Genomic DNA, 21917 nt, shown 5'->3' with positions numbered 1-21917 from the left:
GCAACTTATTTGATTCTGGTCATTTCACAAGAACCTGAGTATTGCTGTGAAGAAGCTTCATTAAGTTGTTGCATCTTTTCTGTTCGTCTCCTCCAATCTATTTTGCTCTACTCACCAAGTTCATTTTGTAATTTTTCCCCAGTTGAAACTTTTTTGGTAACATTACTCAAACTGTAGATACTCAGACACATCAATAGTCTTAAGTGGTTTTGGTTTTCACCCATTTAGTAACATGTTTAAACAGATTACATTAAGTAGGCAAATAACTAATTGACTCCTCTATATAGAGCAAATTTAGTTTTTAAAGAAAACTTTGGAAATTTAAAGTAATAATTGAGGAATAGAAAATTAAGAAGTTTTGAAACATTAGACAAATAAAAGCATCATTAAAAGTCACCTCAAATTCTGTAGGTCAAGAATCTAAGCTTTAAGGCAATTTTACATGTCACAATAAATACTTTGATTATAAAGATGGTTTTGAATACCTTTAAGTAACAAGGGATTACTTTTGGCAATATTTGAAGAGCTTAATATTCCTTGGAAATTTTCCATTGAAATTCAGTCAGTAATTGCAGTTTTCTAGATCCAAAAAAAATCTGCTCTCACTCCAGAATTATTTACTTTAATTTAAAAACAACAAGTCTTTTAAGGACCAAATTGATCAGCCATTGAAACTAATACATGGCTCATAGTGGTTGATTGAAATGCAGGGCAGTTGCAGACCAATTAAAATGATTTCTATATCAGACATCCCACCCTGCAAAAACTCATTCCAGGGAGGTAGCATCCCCACTCCCCACAACCCTATATCCCCCCCGTCCAGTCGACTTCCAAGGGTGTATGTAATACTTCGTTTTGTGATTTTGTCTAATCTGTAAACCAAGTTGGGCATATGCAGAAAATATGACATTAAAATATGTACTTACATTATATGTTTATTCCATTACAACTTTAAGCAAGTCTACAGGGAGTTTGGCCTCATGACATAGGACATCAATAACGTAGCTCCTTAGCAGCCAGCCAGCTAGTTTAAATAACGTTAGCTATGCTAATGAATGAATGACACCTGTTAAACTCACCTCAACATGTCTTTTACATTTTAACCCACCATGGGCAATAGAAAATTCACTGTTGCAGACAGTGCATCGAGCAACACTCATTATTTTTTGAGGTCCACTGTAAAACCTGCCCACAGAGAAAACTGATAGGTCTACCTATCAGGGGTCCCCACACTTTTTTTGCACAGCGGACCGGTTTAATATTGACAATATTCTTGCGGACTGGCTGACCGGGGGTGGGGGGGTGGTGTTGATCACGACCGGAATATAGGTGATAAGTCAATTATAAGTCAGTTATAAGTGGCTAATACACTCAATTTCGTTTCTAAAAGGGTTTATCTAACAAATTTAATATTAAATACACAGCGCATATTTTCCTTGCGTGAATATAGTGATAAGTCACTTAGAAGTCAATAGCATCATAACATTTTAAGTAACGTTTGGATATTAAACACAGTGCATATTTTCCTCATATGAACATATAAAATCATTGCAACACACCAATATCGCTGTATCAGTGGGAGCCCTGGGCTTGTTTCCATGCAACGAGACGATCCCATCTAGGGGCGATGGGAGATAGCGATACTCGAAGGGGGTTCCTTATGTCCAGTCTATTCCGCAATTTAGTTTTCGTTGCATTCATTGCAGACCCACTTCGCAGAGATATGATGTTGGAAATGGAAGCAACGTTTTCAGTGCTTTTGTGGCTATCTCAGGATATTTAGCCTTGACTTTAATCCAGAATGCCGGCAAAGATGTTATGTCAAACATACCTTTCAGCCCACCGTCATTTGCAAGCTCGAGAAGTTGATCTTCTTCCCGCACTGACATGGATGATGTGTGCGTAATGACCTCACGTGCGTTCAAGTTCAACAGTGTATGACAGGGAATGAGGAAAGGTGCAGCTGACTCATTGTCAAATCATATTGTTTCCTCATGGCCCGGTGGTTGGGGACCACTCTTAACACGAAGAGAGACCAATCAGGATGCTCGTTCTAAAAAAAATAAAAAAAAAACGATTTCCGGGATATTGTATCTAATTTCCGAGCGTCAGGGAGCCACTATCAATATGCGGGAGACTCCTGGAACTTCCAGGAGAGGTGGGATGTCTGCTATATGCAACCAGTATGACCCATACCTTCACTGACTGCATACACCTCAGGTGAGGACTTGGGATCTTGTAATGTGTAACCAAGCAGAAATAGTGGCCTCTATTCACAGGAGCAGGAGACAATTCCCGACATCCAAAGAAGGTATTAATGCTAGAAGGCTAATTGCAAGACCATAGATGCAGTGTTATCTCAAGATCAATAAACTCACAAATGGATAAGGTCAGAAAATGCTTCTTCACATGCTACATCCCACCAATTGCAATCCACTAACAATCCTCATCAAACTCAAACTCCATCAATTGACATGACTGCAAAGCCCACAGCTGCATATTTAATCCAACAGCAAGGGAAAAAAATTTTGAATGAATGAACTGACTATTACTTAGTTCCTTCATATACATGAGTAACAATCTTGTGTTACATTTCCGTTTAAATGTGCAGTTTATAATAGTACGTACAAAAGTTCATTTGCTCAAAATATTTATTTGAGTGATCAAAACAGTACAATATTATTTAAATTCTAAAAAGGAGAGTTACGCAGTTCAGTTTTTGTGAATATCAACCATAATGTCAGGCTTAAAAAACATTTTAGACATCAAAAAGGTGATGCTTTGCAGTATGTTTGCTCATTGCAGTATCACAGTAAATGTACATTTAAAAAGTTTGTAGATATTCAAAAAAATACACTGCACTTTAATAGATAGAAATTCAATTTTATAGCATAATTCTAAAGCTCATCATGATTGAAAACATTGTATTCTCTAGCAGAAATGTAGCCATCTCCATTGAGGTCGTTTTTTCGAAGAATATCATAGAGAACTTTTTCCTTGTAAGAGGGATCTTGGATTCTGTTATCTCTTGTAAACTCTTCGTGCACATATATCTTCAACTGAAATCATTAAAAAAATGCATTTTAAAATCTACACAAGTAATCACTGGTCTTAGGAGACTGCAAAGACACAAAAGAGGGTACTCCAAAGTCAAACAATACTTCCAAACTGAATAAAGTTACGGACATTTATTAAGAGCATTTTCAAACCATATAATAAGGTACACTAATTTGTGAGCAGTAGGAGAGAGAAACTTAGGGCTTATGATTGTTAGTTGGTTAGGGTGGCAGAAGGAATTTCAGGTTGAGAGGATTAGACATTTTGGCCAAGGATCACAAACCTGGAGCAGGCAGGGCTGGGGTTCAAATGAAAGCCACTGTCTCTCTGCTGGCTCCACAGTCTAATCCAGCTCTCAAGTTTTCCCTCTAGCACTGCCAGTAATAGAATTTAAATGCACATCCAAGTGTTTTACTTGAATATAATGTTCATCAGTCGGATAGAGCTGTTAGGGAGGGCTTAAACTAATTTGGCAGGGGGATGGGAATTGGAGTGATAGGACTGAGGAAGGGGGAAAACAGAAATAAATCAAAGATAGCGTGCAACAGAGATGATAGAAAGGACAGGCAGGAGATGAGGCATAGTCACAGCCAGTGGAATGAGTTACAGGGCAATAGAGGCATGGTGCAGTTAAAACAGAAAGCAACAAATACTGGACTGAAAGTGTTATACTTGAAAGCATGCAGCATAAGAAATAAAATGGACGATCTTGAAATTCAGCTACAAGATTGGCAAGTATGTTGTGGCTAAAGGATGGCTGCCATTGGGAGCAGAACATCCAAAGATATATGGTGTGTTGGAAAGATAGGTTAGTAGGCTGAGGGGGTGGTGTATAAGAAATAGTATCAAATCATTAGAAAGGGATGACATGGGTCCGAAAAGGTGTAATGCCTCTATGGGTTGAGTTAAGAAATGGCAAGGGTAAAAAGACCCTAATGGCAGTTGTATACAGGCCTCCAAACTGCAGCTGGGATGTGGATTACAAATTACAGGAGGAGATAGAAAAGGTATGTCAGAAGGGCAATGTCATGATAATCATTGGGGATTTTAACATGAAAGTGGATTGGGAAAACCAGGTCTGGACTGGACCTCAAGTGAGAATCTGTAGAATGTCTAACAGATGGCATTTTAGAACAGCTCATTGTTGAGCCCACTAGGGGATCAGCTGTGCTGGATTGGGTGTTGTGCAATGATCCAGAAGCGTTAAGAGAGCTCAAGGTTAAGGAATGCTTGGGAAACAGTGATCACAATATGATCGAGTTCACTTTGAAATTTGAGAAGGAGAAACTAAATTCCAATGTGACTGCTTTTCAGTGGAATAAAGGAAATTACAATGGCATGAGGGGGGAAACTGGTCAAAGTTCACTGGAAAGGTCAGTAGCAGGAAAGACAGCAGAGCGGCAATGGCTGGAGATTCTGAAAAAAAAGAGTGGAAGGAGGACAAAACTGTGGCTGTCAAGTGAAGTCAGAGCCAAAGTGAAAGCAAAAGAGAGGGCATACATGGAAGCCAAAGCTGGTGGGAAGATAGAGGATTGAGAAGCTTTTAAAAACTTACAGAAGTAAGAGGGTCATTAGGAAGGAAAAAATGAATTATGAAAGGAAGCTGGTGACTAATATCAAAAAAGACACTAGAAGTTTTTAAGTATATAAAGGGTAAAAGAGAGTTAAGGGCAGATATAGGACCAATAAAAAAATGACACTAGAGATATTGTAATGAGAGACAGAGATGGCAGAGGAAATGAAAGCGCATTTTGCATCAGTCTTCACAGTGGAAGACATCTGCAGTATACCGGACATCCAAGAGTGTCAGGGAAGTGAAGTAGGTGCAGTGAAAATTATGACTGAGAAAGTACTCAGGAAGCTTAATGGTCTGAGGGTGGATAAATCTCCTGGACCTGATGGAATGCACCCTCAGGTTCTGAAGGATGTAGCTGGAGAATTGCAGAGGCATTAACAATGATCTTTCAAGAATCGACAGATTCTGGCATTGTACCGGATGACTGGGAAATTGTAAATGTTACTCTGCTATTTAAGAAGGGTGGGAGGCAGCATAAAGGAAACTATAGACCTGTTAGCCTGACATCGGTAGTTGGGAAGTTGTTGGAATCAATTGTTAAAGATGAGATTACAGAGTACCTGGAGGTACATGCCAAGATAGCCCAAAGCCAGCATGGTTTCCTGAAAGTAAAATCCTCCCTCACTAACCTACTGCAATTTTTTAAGGAAATTACAAGCAGGGTAGACAAAGGAGATACAGTAGACGTGGTGTACTTGGTTTTTCAGAAGGCCTTTGACAAGGTGCCACACATGAGGCTGCTTAGCAACATAAGAGCCCGTGGAATTATAGTTACTAGCATGGGTGGAGCATTGGCTGATCGGCAGAAAACAGAGAGTGGGAATAATGGGATCCTATTCTGGCTGGCTGCTGGGTACCAGTGGAGTTCCACAGGGTCAGTGTTGGGACCACTGCTTTTTATGATGTATGTCAATGATTTGGACTATGGCATTAATGAATTTGTTGCTAAATTTGCTGACGATACGAAGATAGGTGGAGGGGCTGGTAGTGCTGAGGAAACGGAGAGTCTGCAGAGAGACTTGGATAGGTTGGAAGAATGGGCAATGAAGTGGCAAATGAAATACCATGTTGGAAAGTGTATGGTCATGTACTTTGGTGGAAGAAATAAACAGGCAGACTATTATTTAGATGGGGAGAAAATTCAAAATGCAGACATGCAAAGGAACTTGGGAGTCCTTGTGCAGGATATACTGAAGCAGGGGTCCCCAACCTTCTGCGCACTGTGGACCGGTTTAATATTGATGATATTCTTGCAGACCGGCTGACCGGTGACCGGTGAGGGGGTTCAAGTTCAACTGTGCGTGACAGGGAATGAGGGAAGGTGCAGCTGACTCATACCGTTTCCTCGTGGCTCGGTGGTTGAGGACTACTGCCCTAAAGGTTAACCTCCAGGTTGAGTTAGTGGTGAAGGCGGCGAATGCAATGCTGGCATTCATTTCTAGAGGTATAGAATACAAAAGCAAGGATGTGATGTTGAGGCTCCGTAAGGCACTCGTAAGACCACATTTGAAGTACTGTGTGCAGTTTTGGGCTCCTTATTTTAGAAATGATAAAATGACATAGGAGAGGGATCAGAGAAGATTCACAAGAATGATTCCAGGAATGAAAGGGTTACCATAGGAGGAATGTCTGGCAGCTCTTGGGCTGTATTCCCTGGAGTTCATGAGAATGGGGGTGGGGGGGAAAGAGGAGGAGAGACATCATAGAAACATTCTGAATGTTAAAAGGTCTGAGCAAATTAGATATGGCAAAGTCTTTTCCCATGGTAGGGGAGTCTAGGACAAGAGGGTATGACTCCAGGACTGAAGGGCGTCCATTTAGTACAGAGATGCTGAGAAATTACTTTAGTCAGAGGGTGGTAAATCTGTGGAATTTGTTGCCACGAGCAGCTGTGGAGGCCAAGTCATTGGGTGCATTTAAGTCAGAGATAGATAGGTTCTTGATTAGCCAGGGCATCAAAGTGTATGGGGAGAAGGCAGGGGAGTGGGGATGACTGGAAGAATTGGATCAGCCCATGAGTGAATAGTGGGGTGGACTCGATGGACCGAATTGGCCTACTTCTGCTCCTCTATCTTATGGTCTTATAATGCAAATACTGACAAATGAAATTACAAGTCCCAGGCATGATGCAACATTTATCAAGGTCCTGATAACATACAATGCACCTATAATAGGTAGTCCATATTAGTCACGTTTGACACTGGACTTGCAAGCTATCACAGGAAGATTACCAGGCAGCTGTTTCAATGATCTGCACAAAGCTTCCTTGAAATAAAAGTGCCTCATCATTTAGAGATCATGAACCACCAGTTACCAGGACAGCCAGAACAACCATGTAGAATGGTGACAGAACTTGGATTCCATGTACCAGGGTAGTGTAGTGGGCTGGTATGAATGGCAATGCACATCCCCCATCTCACAAACTACTCAATGATCCCATTAAGTATCTCCTGCTCTATATATGGAACATTTGCCTTAGTCATTGTGGGCACGTGGCCAAGTGGTTAAGGCATTGGACTAGCTACCTGAAGGTCGTGAGTTCGAGCCCCAGCCGAGGCACTTAATCACACATTGCTCTGCGATGACACTGGTGCCAAGCTGTATGGGTCCTAATGCCCTTCCCTTGGACAATATTGGTGTCGTGGAGAGGGGAGACTTGCAGCATGGGCAACTGCTGGTCTTCCATACAACCTTGCCTGGGCCTGTGCCCTGGAGAGTGAAGACTTTCCAGGAGCAGATGCATGGTCTCACAAGACTAACGGATGCCTTTACTTATGTCTTTGTCACCTCATGTTCCACAGAATCAGCGTGGAAACAAGTCATCCTCAATATCAAATGCCCAGGAGTACCACTTACAGGACTTGTAGCGGTACACTCAAAGCCCAGGCCACATGTGAAAAAGAAACACTCACCATGCCTGGGTTTGAAAAAAAAACAAACAGGACTTCCACCCACAGTCACCAACCTGGCACTGGGAAAATGATCAAATCAAGAAAGTAAAGTAATCTGCTTCCTCAGCTTGCTTTTGGTATCCACCTCATCCATGCACTATCAGAACCCTTGCCTATGACTTCCTCTCCTCACTATACAACAATCCTTCTCTCACAATAATCAAGTAGCAAATCATATTCCTAAATATATTACCCCATGCGCCCCCACTGACAAATTGTAGTCCCTTCTACCCACTGAACAATTGCATTAATTTCCCTCCTCCATTACTCCCTCCCCCACTAATCTGGCCAACTTCCCACTTCATTTTACACCCCCCCCACCAATCCATTCCTGTCCCAATTTCTCTTACACTCTTGCAAAAGCAGAACACAATGGGAAGCACTTTGTGAGGTGTGTTCAGCTGTGCAGTAGTCTTTTGAGGAAACTTCAAATTAGTTATTGTTCATAAGATGGGGACCTCAGTGACTTGGCTGGCAATCACAGCTTAGCCGGCGTCCCTAACTGCCTGTTGACAGAGCAAATTGAGGTGCTTTAGTTGGCCCCTTAAGGGTCACAAGTAAGTTGTACACAAATAGAAGGATGGCAGAGGCCCTTTACCAATGGTTATTTGTGAACCCAGTTCTTTCTCCAGCCAATTCACAATAACCATTTCTGACATGATTATCCCTGATTCACGTACAGTGGATCCTAGTTAATTGGGAACCATCGGGACCAGTATATTTACATCCAGTTAGCTGCTGCCCCAATCAGCCCAAGTTTCATGGAAATAGTTAAAAAGACATAAAAAATTCAATAATAAATTATGTACTGAGATACAGAACAAAGTAGAACAGTGCCAGTACAATCAAAGATTTAATTCCTGTTGTGTTCTTTTGACTGTTGACTACTGCATCCTCCAAATCTTTATTTTCAATGTAACATTCAAGATCAACATTGTCAATATCTTCAAATTCTTCATAGTTCCTAACTTGAAGCAGTGAAATTGTAGTAACGCTTGAAACCACGGTGACAAGTTTTATTTTGCAACAAGTTTCAGTCACAAAAAAAAATTGCTGCTTCTTGAATGCAAACACATGTAACTGACATTTTAAAACGTTTGCTCTAAGCACCGTGAAATGTCTAATGGCCACACAAGTGCACATGACTGTAAGTTAGAAAATGTCTCAATTAAGTGGCACAGTGTCCCAAACAAAGGGAATACCGGCTATATTCTTGATTAGTTCCTCTTTGTTAAGAGTTGTCCCAAATAAGCAGCTGCCCGATTAACCAGAATCCACTGTACTTCCTTTATATTTGTCAAGGACCACAGAGGGATTCAAACTAATGCCATCAGAACAGTACCTTAAATGACTGCCTGTCGTAACCAGTAGACTATGCAATCATGCTGTTGGCTCTGAGAGCACTTAAAATCTGGCATACCTCCTTCTCAGAGAGTAGTTGATCACCATTCAAATCAATTGCTTTAAAAGACTCCACACTCCGCGGTCCATTTCTCACTGTATAGAGTTCAACTTCAAAAATCAGGGTTGCATTAGGGGGTATTTTATCTGCATAGAGTAAAATAATAATTAATACCAAATTAAATTTCAGCACAATTTTTGTGTATGCTCCTAGCATGCCTATCCAAGATCTGCTGCCTCCTCCGTTCACATGCATTGTGCAGCTTATGCCCTTACCTTTAAAATCAGCGCTGCAGCCCTTATGGAAAAGAACACCACAACGTGCAGTCTGAGGTTTTACAGACCCCCAGCAGTGACAATAGTGCATAAAAGGACATTGTTTGCCCCTTGTACAATGCTCCCACCCAAAAGTGTAAGGTCTTCCAAACTGCAAACGATGCCCGTCCAATCTCCTCCACCAGAAATGCTGACCCAGCACTACTTACTCTGGTAATGGGTTTTTCCAAAATGCTTAACCTCTTCTTTGCCAGCCACCCAATTTATGCTTAATAATCTGATTTTTTGTTTAAAAAATGTTCATGGTACTTTAACCATGTAATAATAGTTTCATTCTCCATTATGCTTGTGTACTAAATGATATTAAACAATATTGAGTAATACAGGCAAGGTTTCATTCACTGTCATCTTCTTCCTGAGCTATGGGGCCCTTCTGGAAATTCTTCACTGATTTTTTTTTTTAGTTACAAGTCTATCAATCTTATTAGTAGAGTTAGTAACAATGACCAATTCGGGGTGTACATACCGTATTGAAATAACTACATGCATTCTACTCTAACAAGACCAGAGTCATCATTATCTCAGCATGCACGAACGCTCATACGCATCACTGGATTTGGAGGTGGATAACCATCTTCTAGAGTACTGCGCAAAAAGTTTAAATATTAGAAGTGTGACATTTTCAATTAATCAAGGCAACACAGACACGTAAATAAGTATCACATGCAAGGAAATGAATATCATGCTAGAAACAATTAGGCTATATATTTATGTCAAACAATCTCAACATTGTTAATAAAAACAAAGTTTGTCTCGTAGGTAATCATGCATTATTGCAATGTATGAAAAGGCAATGGCTTTCCAGTGTTGAAAGATAATTCCTGAAATTAATTCTTAAATAACGTTCATGCTTTTGGTTAAAATGTTCCACATTCTGATGCAACACAGATAAATATATGCATACTTTCTTTCTGAAATTCATACCAATCATGAACTTGTTCAGCTGTGTTACACTGCCTGATGATCCTCAAGGTTAAATGGCAAGACTATTCATGTAACTTGTATTAGATTAAATGAGACTTCACAAAATAACTTAAGTAATATTGCAAAAACAGGGCACCCTATTAACCAATTTCACTTTTGATATTACCTTTCCCATTTATTCCATATCCCAGTGAAGGTGGTACAATTAGTTTTCTTTTTTCTCCTTCACACATGTCGGTCATGCCAATGTCTAATCCTTTTATTACTTGGCCAACACCAAGCACAAACCACTTAGGATGACCTACATTGTCTTCACGACTATAAGGAAAACAAATATTTTTGATTAAATAACTAATTATTTCAATAAACCAGACTAACAATTAAAAAGTGACTTTATGAAGAAACTGAAACATTTGATAAATATGCAAACTAAAGAATACAAAAGATCCTCCAGATGACAAGTAGAAATTCAAACCAAAAATGTATTGAAGTTGTTTCTACATTTTACTATGATCCAATACATATTAATACAAAACACTGCCTCACCCTTAGTGATCTGCCATATTAGACTTACATTTAATAATTCAGTACTAAAAAATGCTTAAATCTAATTTCTTCACCCATTGCAGTTGGTAGTTACATCGCTTTCAACTTGATATTTCTAGAATTTTGCTTGATGTATCTGAAGATGCCTCCATTCATAGCAGTGATTTAGGTGATTACAACAGTTACTTCATTAAAAGGGGGGGGAGGGGGAGAAATCAGAAACAGTTTTCTTACATTAACTGAAAACCCTTTTTAAAAAAAATGTTGTCCTTTATACCAGAGCTTGGGCTACACACTGAAAACAATGCTTGATACAAGGGAAATGACATATGTATGCCAATCTATTTAATATATAAGATGGTCAATCAAATGTCAATACACTTAATCAAAAAGAATCCCCTTTTGCAGAACTTGGAAGACTAAAAATATTCAATAGCCTTGGAAATATTGGATTATTCAGACTGATGAAATATGGATCTTCCTTGAATGGGATAAGAAAATATTTGCCATTAGACTTGGTTCAAGAGTGAAAACAGATTGCAAAACAGCATTACATAAAACAGCAGAATAGCCAGAAGTTTTCTCTTTACTGAATGATAATAATGGCTCCATCTGTCTAAGTAGACAATGGATGCGCCCGGTTTCCGGGCGCAGACCTGGGCAATGAATATGGAGATCCTGGGCTGCCCAGACATCAAGGTCCCCCTCTCGGCTTCACGGATGTGGTCCAAAGGAATGCGAAGCAGTACATTTGGCATCAGCTTTCAGCAGGAGCTGCCGGGAGGTGACGTGATACGTCATCTAACCGCCTTAGGGGCTCCACTCTGGATTTGTGTAGGGTTTACTCGTTAGTCTTTTCTTCTCCCAAAGATACCCACAAGGCAGTGGGATCCGTAACCCTGGATAGGGGCCCATACCGGGTACTGTCAGCCGGAGCGAGCTGAGCCCGGGCTTGTGTAAGGCAGGGTCGTCACGCCCTGCAGTAGTGACATATGGAGCCACTACCTATTCTTTACTGAATAAAAGATCTGAATTTGTAGTGCACATGAAAGCAATACAGGAGGAGAAGTGATAGGAAGCTGTACAAGATAATACAGATTATCTGAAATCTAGTCCTAAAAGATGGATTTAAATCGGGTTTTAAGGGAGGAATTATATAGAAGACTTTAGATAAGGAACTGAAGAGTTAAAATTTTAGCATGGATTCCATTTGTGAATCATTTTAATCTGATAATACAGTAACCAGAATTAACAACGATTCATGACCTCAACAGGAATGGAACCTGACAGAGCCAGTCCCATGGCTGAGAGACACTACACAGTTATGGGGAAGAACAGTCAGCCATTTCTAAAGGTGCAGACAGATTCAGATGGGCAAGGAAAGATAGCCAATCCTCGTTGTAATCAAATACCACCGGCTACCTCATTTCAGTGTTGTAACAGAATAGCACTGTAAATAAGAACTGGAAAGGAAGGGGGAAGAAACATTTGTTTTAATAAAGAAATCTTTATTCCTTTCCATTGATGCTGCCTGACCTGCTGAGTTCTTTCTGCATTTTTTGTTTTACTCTGGTTATGTGTAACTGGCTTCCTACATTATTATAAAGACAATCCACAAAACTTGAGGAACAGGACCATATTGTCCGCTTGGACACTGTGGCCTTCCAGATTCAATATGAAATTTTACAATTTAGTGAAACTTACTTTCCCCCTTTGTATCACAATGAGCCATTTCATCAGCCAAGTCTTCCATCTGTGGCATCAGACTCAGGATCTCAGCATTATAGCAAGGCCATTTGGCCCAAGTGGTCTACACTGACCAAGATCCACACCCAAGCTATGCCTATTCCTCTAACCCTTTCCTATCCATGCACCCACCTTCTAAAGTTGTTAATTTATCCAGTTCAAGTTTTCTCTTTCTATTAGCATAACCTGGCACATGTTCTACAGCCATACACCTCATGATTTTTCAACACTCCTTTGTATTAATCACTACCTGCCAGACCCTTGCTCACTCACTTAACTACATCTCTCTGTATCCTCTGAATAATTTGTTCTTCCTCTCAATTTAGTGTACTATTCTTGACCCCCTCTTCCAAATCGTTAATGTATACTGTGAACAGTATACAATTGGGGGGGGGGGGGAGAGAGAGAGAGGGGGGGTAATGGCAGCGCCACCTAGTGTTAAAGCAAATGCTAAAATCAGATATTAGTTTTGGGCATCACTAGTCATTAATAAAAATAAGACAGAATATTGATACAGGGAACAAGAAAGTGAAATAGGAACTTCAAGTAGTCGTGTGAAAAATTAAATGCATTGGTGATGGACGTCCCTAACCAGATTAATGTTTCTATTTAAAAATTATTTTAAGAGCAGGTTATATCTATAACCATTTAAAAAAATTCCCTATGGTCAATTTCAGGAAGTTTCTTTGACACAGAATTTCATGATCTACAGCTGAAGGCAAGTTGAAGTAACAGCTGATGAACAGACAAAGCAGAATTTATACCACTACCAATCCTCATTGAATTTGTTCCTGAAATCACAGATATTAAGCCAAATGCAACACATTTAACTAAACCTAATTTAGAAATTTCAGAGACGGGGCTTCAATCTTTTAAATTCAGAAATGTGGAGAAGAACAGAACTGGAAGAGTGAGCACTGATATCTTCATGACAACAGATGAAGAAAGCGAGGGAGATGAGGAAGGCCAACACCATGAAATGGTGACAGTCTATTAATAGCAGAAGTCTGCTTTATCAAGTGCTGGTGTAGGGTAGCAAACAGAAGCATGAAGAATGAACATGATTTGGTGCATTTTAAGATATTGGCAGCAGACTTTTGATTGGCCCACCGTAGAGAAGGACATGGGAGTCTAGCTAGGAGTACAAGGAACAAAGGCATGGATGAAAATTTCAACTAATAAAGGCAAGGCCTGAATAAGCCAACTCTACAAACTGATTCAGTTTTGTCAAGGAGAGGCATGAGGGCTGGTGGCCAAGGAACAGAGCTCACAACAATGAAGGACGGACAATTGTTTCCATTTTCCCAGACAGTTTCTATTATTTTTGAAATTAGTAAGATATTCCATTGTTCAGTTTGAACAAGGCTGAAAACAGGAGGAAGGAGGGTAAACTGAGGCAGTTTCAGTACGCATATGGAACCAACGCCATGTTTCCAAGCACTGAACTGCAGTAGCAACAATTTAGGGGCATGAGAAAATAATTATTAATGGATTGGAAACAAGACAGTGTTGATGCTGGATTGAGCCAAAAACAAACTGCTGGGTGAACTCAGCAGGTCAGGCAACCTCTGTGGAGGCAAAGGGATAGTTACAAGGTGGCTAGTACAAAGAGGTGGGGGGGGGGAAGAATGGACCAGGAGCTGGCAAGTGATATGTGGATGGTGAGGTGTGACTTACCTGCGAGTCTACTGTATCTGGTGCTCGGAGAGACGACAAAATTGGGGATGGGGGTGGGGGAGAAGAGAACTACTTTTACTGACATCTGCTGCAAAATGCATGACCATGGCCTCCTCTGTGCTCATGTTGGTGGAGCAACACCTTAAATTCAGTCTGGGTAGCCTCTAACCTGAAGGTATGAATATCAATGTCTTCAATAATTTCTCTCCTTCCCTTCTCATTTTGTATTCTGGATACCCCTTCTTCACCAGACCAGCATCTCACACTGGTTCCCCTCCTTCCTTTTCTTCCACGCTCCATTGTCCTCTTCTATTAGATTCCTCCTTCCACCTTTCCACCCAGCTTCTCTATTCCTCCCCCCCCCAAACACACCCACCTTTCCCTTCACCTCATCTCACCTATCCTCTGCTAGCTTATGCTTCTTCCCTTCCTTTCCAGTGCTGATGAAGGGTCTCAGTCCAAAATGTCAACTGTTTATTCCATAGATGTTGCCTGACTTGCTGAGTTCCTCCAGCAATGTGTGGGCATTGGTCAAGGTTGGAAATGGGAAGGGATTGAAATGGCTAGCAACCAAGAGGTCACGATGGCCATTGTAGGCAGAGCATTGGTGGTGACTTGATGATAAAAGTGAAACAAAGTCAGCAAAATCCTATCCAGGGCACTGGTAAAGATGTTGCAGTCAACAGAATCAGAGGCAGTAGAAAGGCAGAGGGATATAAATTACTTATTTTTACATCAGAACAAGCTATGAAATAAGATATAGGAGCAGAATTAGGCCATTTGGCCCATCAAGTCTACCCCACCATCATAGCTGATCCATTTTTCCTTTCAGCCCCGATCTCCTGCCTTCTCACTGACCAATCAAGAACCTGTCAACCTCTGCCTTAAATATACCCGGCGACCTGGCTTCCAGAGCCGCCTGTGGCAAAGAACTCCACAGCTTCACCACCGTCTGGCTGAAGAAATTCCTCTTCATTCTGAGGCTGTGTCCTGTCAGCAGAAGCCTGAAAGCACACACCACCAGGCTGATGGACAGCTTCTACCCTACTGGTATCAGATCACTGAACAGTTCCCTAGTACGACAAGAGAGAAACTCTAGACCTCACACTCTGCGCCACTGTAGTCCTTGTGCCCTACCCTCTGCCTGCACAGCACCTCCTCTGCAACCTCAACACCCCACCCTGTGTTCCGTTACTGCTTTCCCCACAACCTGACCTGTCCGGACAGTATGCAGACCTGACCCCTGGTATGTGAGACCATGATAAACCAATCAATAGTGAACAGTCCCGGCCTCTGAAAGCCCGCAAAGGGGGAGAATCTGGCGTGGGGAGGAAGTACGGGAATATGTGATTTTAGTCAGAGTCAGATTGCTACTGCAGAAGTGGTGGTGTGAGAAAACACTCAAATGAAAGAATGAAAAAGTGGGCACAGTTTTGAGTGGCCACAACACACATTTGGGTTTTTATCAAGGGTAAGAATTTCAGGATGCGAGGCCTGAAAATGCCAATTAACTTTGTTTTCCTTTCCACAGATACTGTCTGACCTGCTGAGTGTTTCCAGCATTTTCTGCTTTTATTTCAGAGTTGCAACATGATCAGGTTTTGATTTTCATTCCAGTGTCTATCCTTGCTGAACAGGATGATTCTTTAAATCAGAAGCTTCACAGTGTGTTTATTTTATTTAGAAACAGAGTAGAATTGCACTATCCAGAAATCCATTTACTAAATGCTAGCCTAATCCCAGGGCGATTTACAATGGCCATTAAACCTACTGACCTGTATGTCTTCAGAATGTGGGAGGAAAACCCAACTCACTCACTAGAAGGACGTACAAACTTCTTACCGAGCATGCCCGAATTGAACTCCAACACATTGTGCTGTAAACGGTGTCGCTCTAACCATTATGCTACCGAGTTGAGTAGGCAAAAATATACAGATTTTAAAGTTTTTTTTTAAAAACCTACCGCAGCTGGAAAATAGAATTAAAATAATCACACAGGGAGCAAGAGGAGAACCAGTCGGTTTAGTAACTTCTGGCAGTCAACTCCAGAAGTTTGAAACTTTTCAAAAGTTATTATTCAAAGCAATTAGAGGCCCGCACTAGCGAGAGATGGAGTGTCTGCGGAATAGGTACACAATAGGGTTGGCTCATCCAAATAAGCTGAAAACAGGTTTCAGAATCGGAATCAGGTTTATTATCACCGGCATGGGACGTGAAATTTGTTAACTTAGCAGCAGCAGTTCAATGCAATACATAATCTAGCAGAGAGAGAAAAAAAACAAATCAATTACATATATTGTACACAGATTATTAAAAATGAGCAAAAACAGAAATACTGTATATTAAACAAAGTGAGGTAGTGTCCAAAGCTTCAATGTCCATTTAGGAATCAGATGGCAGAGGGGAAGAAGCTGTTCCTGAATCGCTGAGCGTGTGCCTTCAGGATTCTGTATCTCCTACCTGATGGTAACAGTGAGAAAAGGGCATGCCCTGGGTGCTGGATGTCCTTAATAATGGATGCTGCCTTTCTGAAATACCGCTCCCTAAAGATGTCCTGGGTACTTTGTAGGCCAGTGCCCAAGATGGAGCTGACTAGATTTACAACCTTCTGCAGCTTCTTTCGGTCCTGTGCAGTAGCCCCTCCATACCAGACAGTGATGCAGCCTGTCAGAATGCTCTCCACAGTACAACTATAGAAGTTTTTGAGTGTATTTGTTGACATGCCAAATTGCTTCAGACTCCTAACAAAGTATAGCTGCTGTCTTGCCTTCTTTATAATTAATAGTTAATTCAGAAACAAAGGTTCTGAACTTAAAGAGGGGTAACTTTGAAGGTATGAGACGTGAATTAGCTAAGATAGACTGGCAAATGACACTTAAAGGATTGACGATGGATATGCAATGGCAAGCATTTAAAGGTTGCATGGATGAACTACAACAATTGTTCATCCCAGTTTGGCAAAAGAATAAATCAAGGAAGGTAGTGCACCCGTGGCTGACAAGAGAAATTAGGGATAGTATCAATTCCAAAGAAGTAGCATACAAATTAGCCAGAGAAAGTGGCTCACCTGAGGACTGGGAGAAATTCAGAGTTCAGCAGAGGAGGACAAAGGGCTTAATTAGGAAGGGGAAGAAAGATTATGAGAGAAAACTGGCGGGGAACATAAAAACGGACTGTAAAAGCTTTTATAGATATGTAAAAAGGAAAAGACTGGTAAAGACAAATGTAGGTCCCCTGCAGACAGAAACAGGTGAATTGATTATGGGGAGCAAGGACATGGCAGACCAATTGAATAATTACTTTGGTTCTGTCTTCACTAAGGAGGACATAAATAATCTTCCAGAAATAGTAAGGGACAGAGGGTCCAGTGAGATGGAGGAACTGAGTGAAATACATGTTAGTAGGGAAGTGGTGTTAGGTAAATTGAAGGGATTGAAGGCAGATAAATCCCCAGGGCCAGATGGTCTGCATCCTAGAGTGCTTAAGGAAGTAGCCCAAGAAATAGTGGATGCATTAGTGATAATTTTTCAAAACTCGTTAGATTCTGGACTAGTTCCTGAGGATTGGAGGGTGGCTAATGTAACCCCACTTTTTAAAAAAGGAGGGAGAGAGAAACCGGGGAATTATAGACCGGTTAGCCTAACGTCGGTGGTGGGGAAACTGCTGGAGTCAGTTATCAAGGATGTGATAATAGCACATTTGGAAAGCGGTGAAATGATTGGACAAAGTCAGCATGGATTTGTGAAAGGAAAATCATGTCTGACGAATCTCATAGAATTTTTTGAGGATGTAATTAGTAGAGTGGATAGGGGAGAACCAATGGATGTGGTATATTTGGATTTTCAAAAGGCTTTTGACAAGGTCCCACACAGGAGATTAGTGTGCAAACTTAAAGCACACGGTATTGGGGGTAAGGTATTGGTGTGGGTGGAGAATTGGTTAGCAGACAGGAAGCAAAGAGTGGGAATAAACGGGACCTTTTCAGAATGGCAGGCGGTGACTAGTGGGGTACCGCAAGGCTCAGTGCTGGGACCCCAGTTGTTTACAATATATATTAATGACTTGGATGAGGGAATTAAATGCAGCATCTCCAAGTTTGTGGATGACACGAAGCTGGGTGGCAGTGTTAGCTGTGAGGAGGATGCTAAGAGGATGCAGGGTGACTTGGATAGGTTGGGTGAGTGGGCAAACTCATGGCAGATGCAATTTAATGTGGATAAATGTGAAGTTATCCATTTTGGTGGCAAAAATAGGAAAACAGATTATTATCTGAATGGTGGCCGATTAGGAAAAGGGGAGGTGCAACAAGACCTGGGTGTCATTATACACCAGTCATTGAAAGTGGGCATGCAGGTACAGCAGGCGGTGAAAAAAGCGAATGGTATGCTGGCATTTATAGCGAGAGGATTCGAGTACAGGAGCAGGGAGGTACTACTGCAGTTGTACAAGGCCTTGGTGAGACCACACCTGGAGTATTGTGTGCAGTTTTGGTCCCCTAATCTGAGGAAAGACATCTTTGCCATAGAGGGAGTACAAAGGAGGTTCACCAGATTGATTCCTGGGATGGCAGGACTTTCATATGAATAAAGACTGGATGAACTGGGCTTGTACTCGTTGGAATTTAGAAGATTGTTCCCGATGTTGGGGAAGTCCAGAACGAGGGGTCACAGTTTGAGGATAGAGGGGAAGCCTTTTAGGACCGAGATTAGGAAAAACTTCTTCACACAGAGAGTGGTGAATCTGTGGAATTCTCTGCCACAGGAAACTGTTGAGGCCAGTTCATTGGTTATGTTTAAGAGGGAGTTAGATATGGCCCTTGTGGCTACAGGGGTCAGGGGGTATGGAGGGAAGGCTGGGGCGGGGTTCTGAGTTGGATGATCAGCCGTGATCATAATAAATGGCGGTGCAGGCTCGAAGGGCCGAATGGCCTACTCCTGCACCTATTTTCTATGTTTCTATAACTACATCAATATGTTGGGACCAGATTAGATCCTCAGAGATCTTGACACCCAGGAACTTGAAGCTGCTCACTCTCTCCACTTCTGATCCTTCTGAGGATTGGCATGTGTTACTTCATCTTACCCTTCCTGAAGTCCACAATCAGCTCTTTCATCTTACTGACATCAAGTGCCAGGTTGTTGCTGTGGCACCATTCCACTAGTTGGCATATCTTACTCCTATACGCCCTCTCGTCACCACCTGAGATTCTACCAACAATGGTTGTATCGTCAGCAAGTTTATAGATGGTATTTGAGCTACGCCTAGCCACACAGTCATGTGTATACAGAGAGTAGAGCAGTGGGCTAAGCACACACCCCTGACGTGCACCAGTGTTGATCGTCAGCGAAGAGGATATGTTATCACCAATCCGCACAGACTGTGGTCTTCTAGTTAGGAAGTCGAGGATCCAATTACAGAAGGAGGTACAGAGGCCCAGGTTCTGCAACTTCTCAATCCGGATTGAGGGAATGATGGTATTAAATGCTGGGCTATAGTCGATGAACAGCATCCTGGCGTAAGTATTTTTGTTGTCTATGTGGTCTAAAGCCGTGTGAAGAGCCATGGAGATTGCATCTGCCGTTGATCTATTGTGACAATAGGCAAATTGCAATGGGTCCAAGTCCTTGCTGAGGCAGGAGTTCAGTCGAGTCATAACCAGCCTCTCAAAGCATTTCATCACTGTCGATGTGAGTGCTACCGGGCTACAGTCATTAAGGCAGCTCACATCATTCTTCTTGCGCTGGTATAATTGTTGCCTTTTTGAAGCAAGTGGGAACTTCTGCCTGTAGCATTGAGAGGTTGAAAATGTCCTTGAATACTCTCGCTAGTTGGTTGGCACAGGTTTTCAGAGCCTTACCAGGTACTCCATCAGGACCTTACGCCTTGCGAGGGTTCACTCTCTTTAAAGACAGTCTAACATCAGCCTCTGAGACAGAGATCACAGGGATCTTCATAGCTGTAGTTGTGATCTTCCTTTCAAAGCGGGCATAGAGGCATTGAGTTCATCTGGTAGTGAAGCATCACTGCCATTCATACTACTGGGTTTTGCTTTGTAGGAAGTAATGTTTTGCAGACCCTGCCAGAGTTGCCATGCATCTGATACCGCCTCCAACCTCGTTCTAATTTGTCCTTTTACCCTTGAAATAGCCCTCCGCAAATCATACCTGGTTTTCTGACACAGGCCTGGGTTGCCAGACTTGAACACCACAGATCTAGCCTTCACCAGGCGACATACCTCCTGGTTCATCCATGGCTTTTGGTTTGGGAATGTACAGTAAGTCTTTGTAGGCACACACTCATCCACACAGGTTTTAATGAATACAGTCCAGTCCACCGATTTAAAGCAGTCCTGTAAGCACTCCTGTGCTTCCCTTGTCCACACCTTCTTGGCCCTCACTGCTGGTGCTGCAGACTTCAGTCTCTGCCTATACTCAGGGAGTAGAAGTACAGCCAGGTGATCAGACTTCCCGAAGTGAGGGCGTGGAATAGCATTGTAGGCATTCTTGAACTTGGTGTAACAATAGTCCAGTGTGTTGTTTCCTCTGGTATTGCAAGTGATCTGTTGATGGTAATTGCTTAGTGATTTTTTTTTAATGACTGGCCTTTAACAGAAAGCAAATCAAAAAAATTATCTTTAAGATAATGTCTTTTTTGAGACATTGTACGTGTTGTTACTTCAATGTACTCATGTTATTCTTCCTGTATAATACAACAATAAAAAGATTTGAAAAGAAAGAAAGCAAATCAAAATCAACATTTAAGAGTATGGTTCAGGTGCGGGTCGATGGGACTAGGCGAATTAAGAGTTTGTCACGGACTAGACGGTCAGAAGGGCCTGCTTCTTTGACGTACCGCTCCATCACTGAAGCCTACGGAAAGTTAAAAGGCCTCCATGCAGGGGGACGTTTACAATAGTGGGAGAGTCCTGGTCCAGAGAGCGCAGCGTCAGAATTGAAAAGTTCAAAATAAATTTATTATCAAGGTACATATATGCCGCTATATAGAGGCCTAAGCTTCATTTTCCTGTAGGCATACGCAAACTTATAAAATAATAATTATGCAAACAACAGGAATTCTGCAGATGCTGGAAATTCAAGCACCACACATCAAAGTTGCTGGTGAACGCAGGTCAGGCAGCATCTCTAGGAAGAGGTCCTGACGAAGGGTCTCGGCCTGAAACGTCGACTGTACCTCTTCCTAGAGATGCTGCCTGGCCTGCTGCGTTCACGAATAATAATTATAACGGGATCAATTAAAAAAATCAGAGTACAGAAGACAAAGTATGCAAAAGCAAATATAAATAAATAAATAGCCACTACACTACTGTACCACCAACCAAAATGTTTTAAAGCTCAGATAAGTTTACCTGCAGTAAAACTTCGTCCCGTCCACCAGGTAACCATCGCAATGTGCATTCAGCGCGTCTCCCCGTTTGCTCCTCCGTTGGCAGAACTGTGGCTTGTACAAAACTTCGATCTTCACTTCTTCTCGGAACGCGTCAATGTGATTTAAGAGAGCAGAAGAAGCCAGCAGGCAGAAGAATAAAACGCCCGGACGGTTCATGGTGGATGTTGTTGGCGCTGCTAAACTTTGATTCCTACAGGGACCCCGCTCTGACTAACGCTCCGGACTGCCACGTATCACAGTTCCACGTGACCGCACATCACCATGGCAAACAGCGCCCTTTCTATTGGAGGACGCGC

The 21917-nt window shown here is 41.8% G+C and overlaps 1 protein-coding gene across 1 annotated transcript; it reads right to left on the bottom strand.

Annotated features, from left to right (window-relative positions):
• Window positions 1-998: 998 nt before the first annotated feature.
• fkbp7 (FKBP prolyl isomerase 7) lies at window positions 999-21868 on the bottom strand. Its single transcript, XM_063052090.1, has 4 exons — window positions 21581-21868; window positions 10412-10563; window positions 9005-9132; window positions 999-3059 (listed from the first exon to the last, which is right to left on the bottom strand). The coding sequence occupies exons 1-4, from the start codon at window positions 21775-21777 to the stop codon at window positions 2898-2900; spliced, it is 639 nt and encodes a 212-aa protein (XP_062908160.1). The 5' UTR covers window positions 21778-21868; the 3' UTR covers window positions 999-2897.
• Window positions 21869-21917: the final 49 nt, after the last annotated feature.

This window comes from Mobula hypostoma, chromosome 6 (assembly GCF_963921235.1).
Source record: "Mobula hypostoma chromosome 6, sMobHyp1.1, whole genome shotgun sequence".
NCBI classification, from domain to species: Eukaryota; Metazoa; Chordata; class Chondrichthyes; order Myliobatiformes; family Myliobatidae; genus Mobula; species Mobula hypostoma.
The sequence above is the reverse complement of the archived record's forward strand: the minus strand, read 5'-3'. Positions and strand labels throughout refer to the sequence as shown.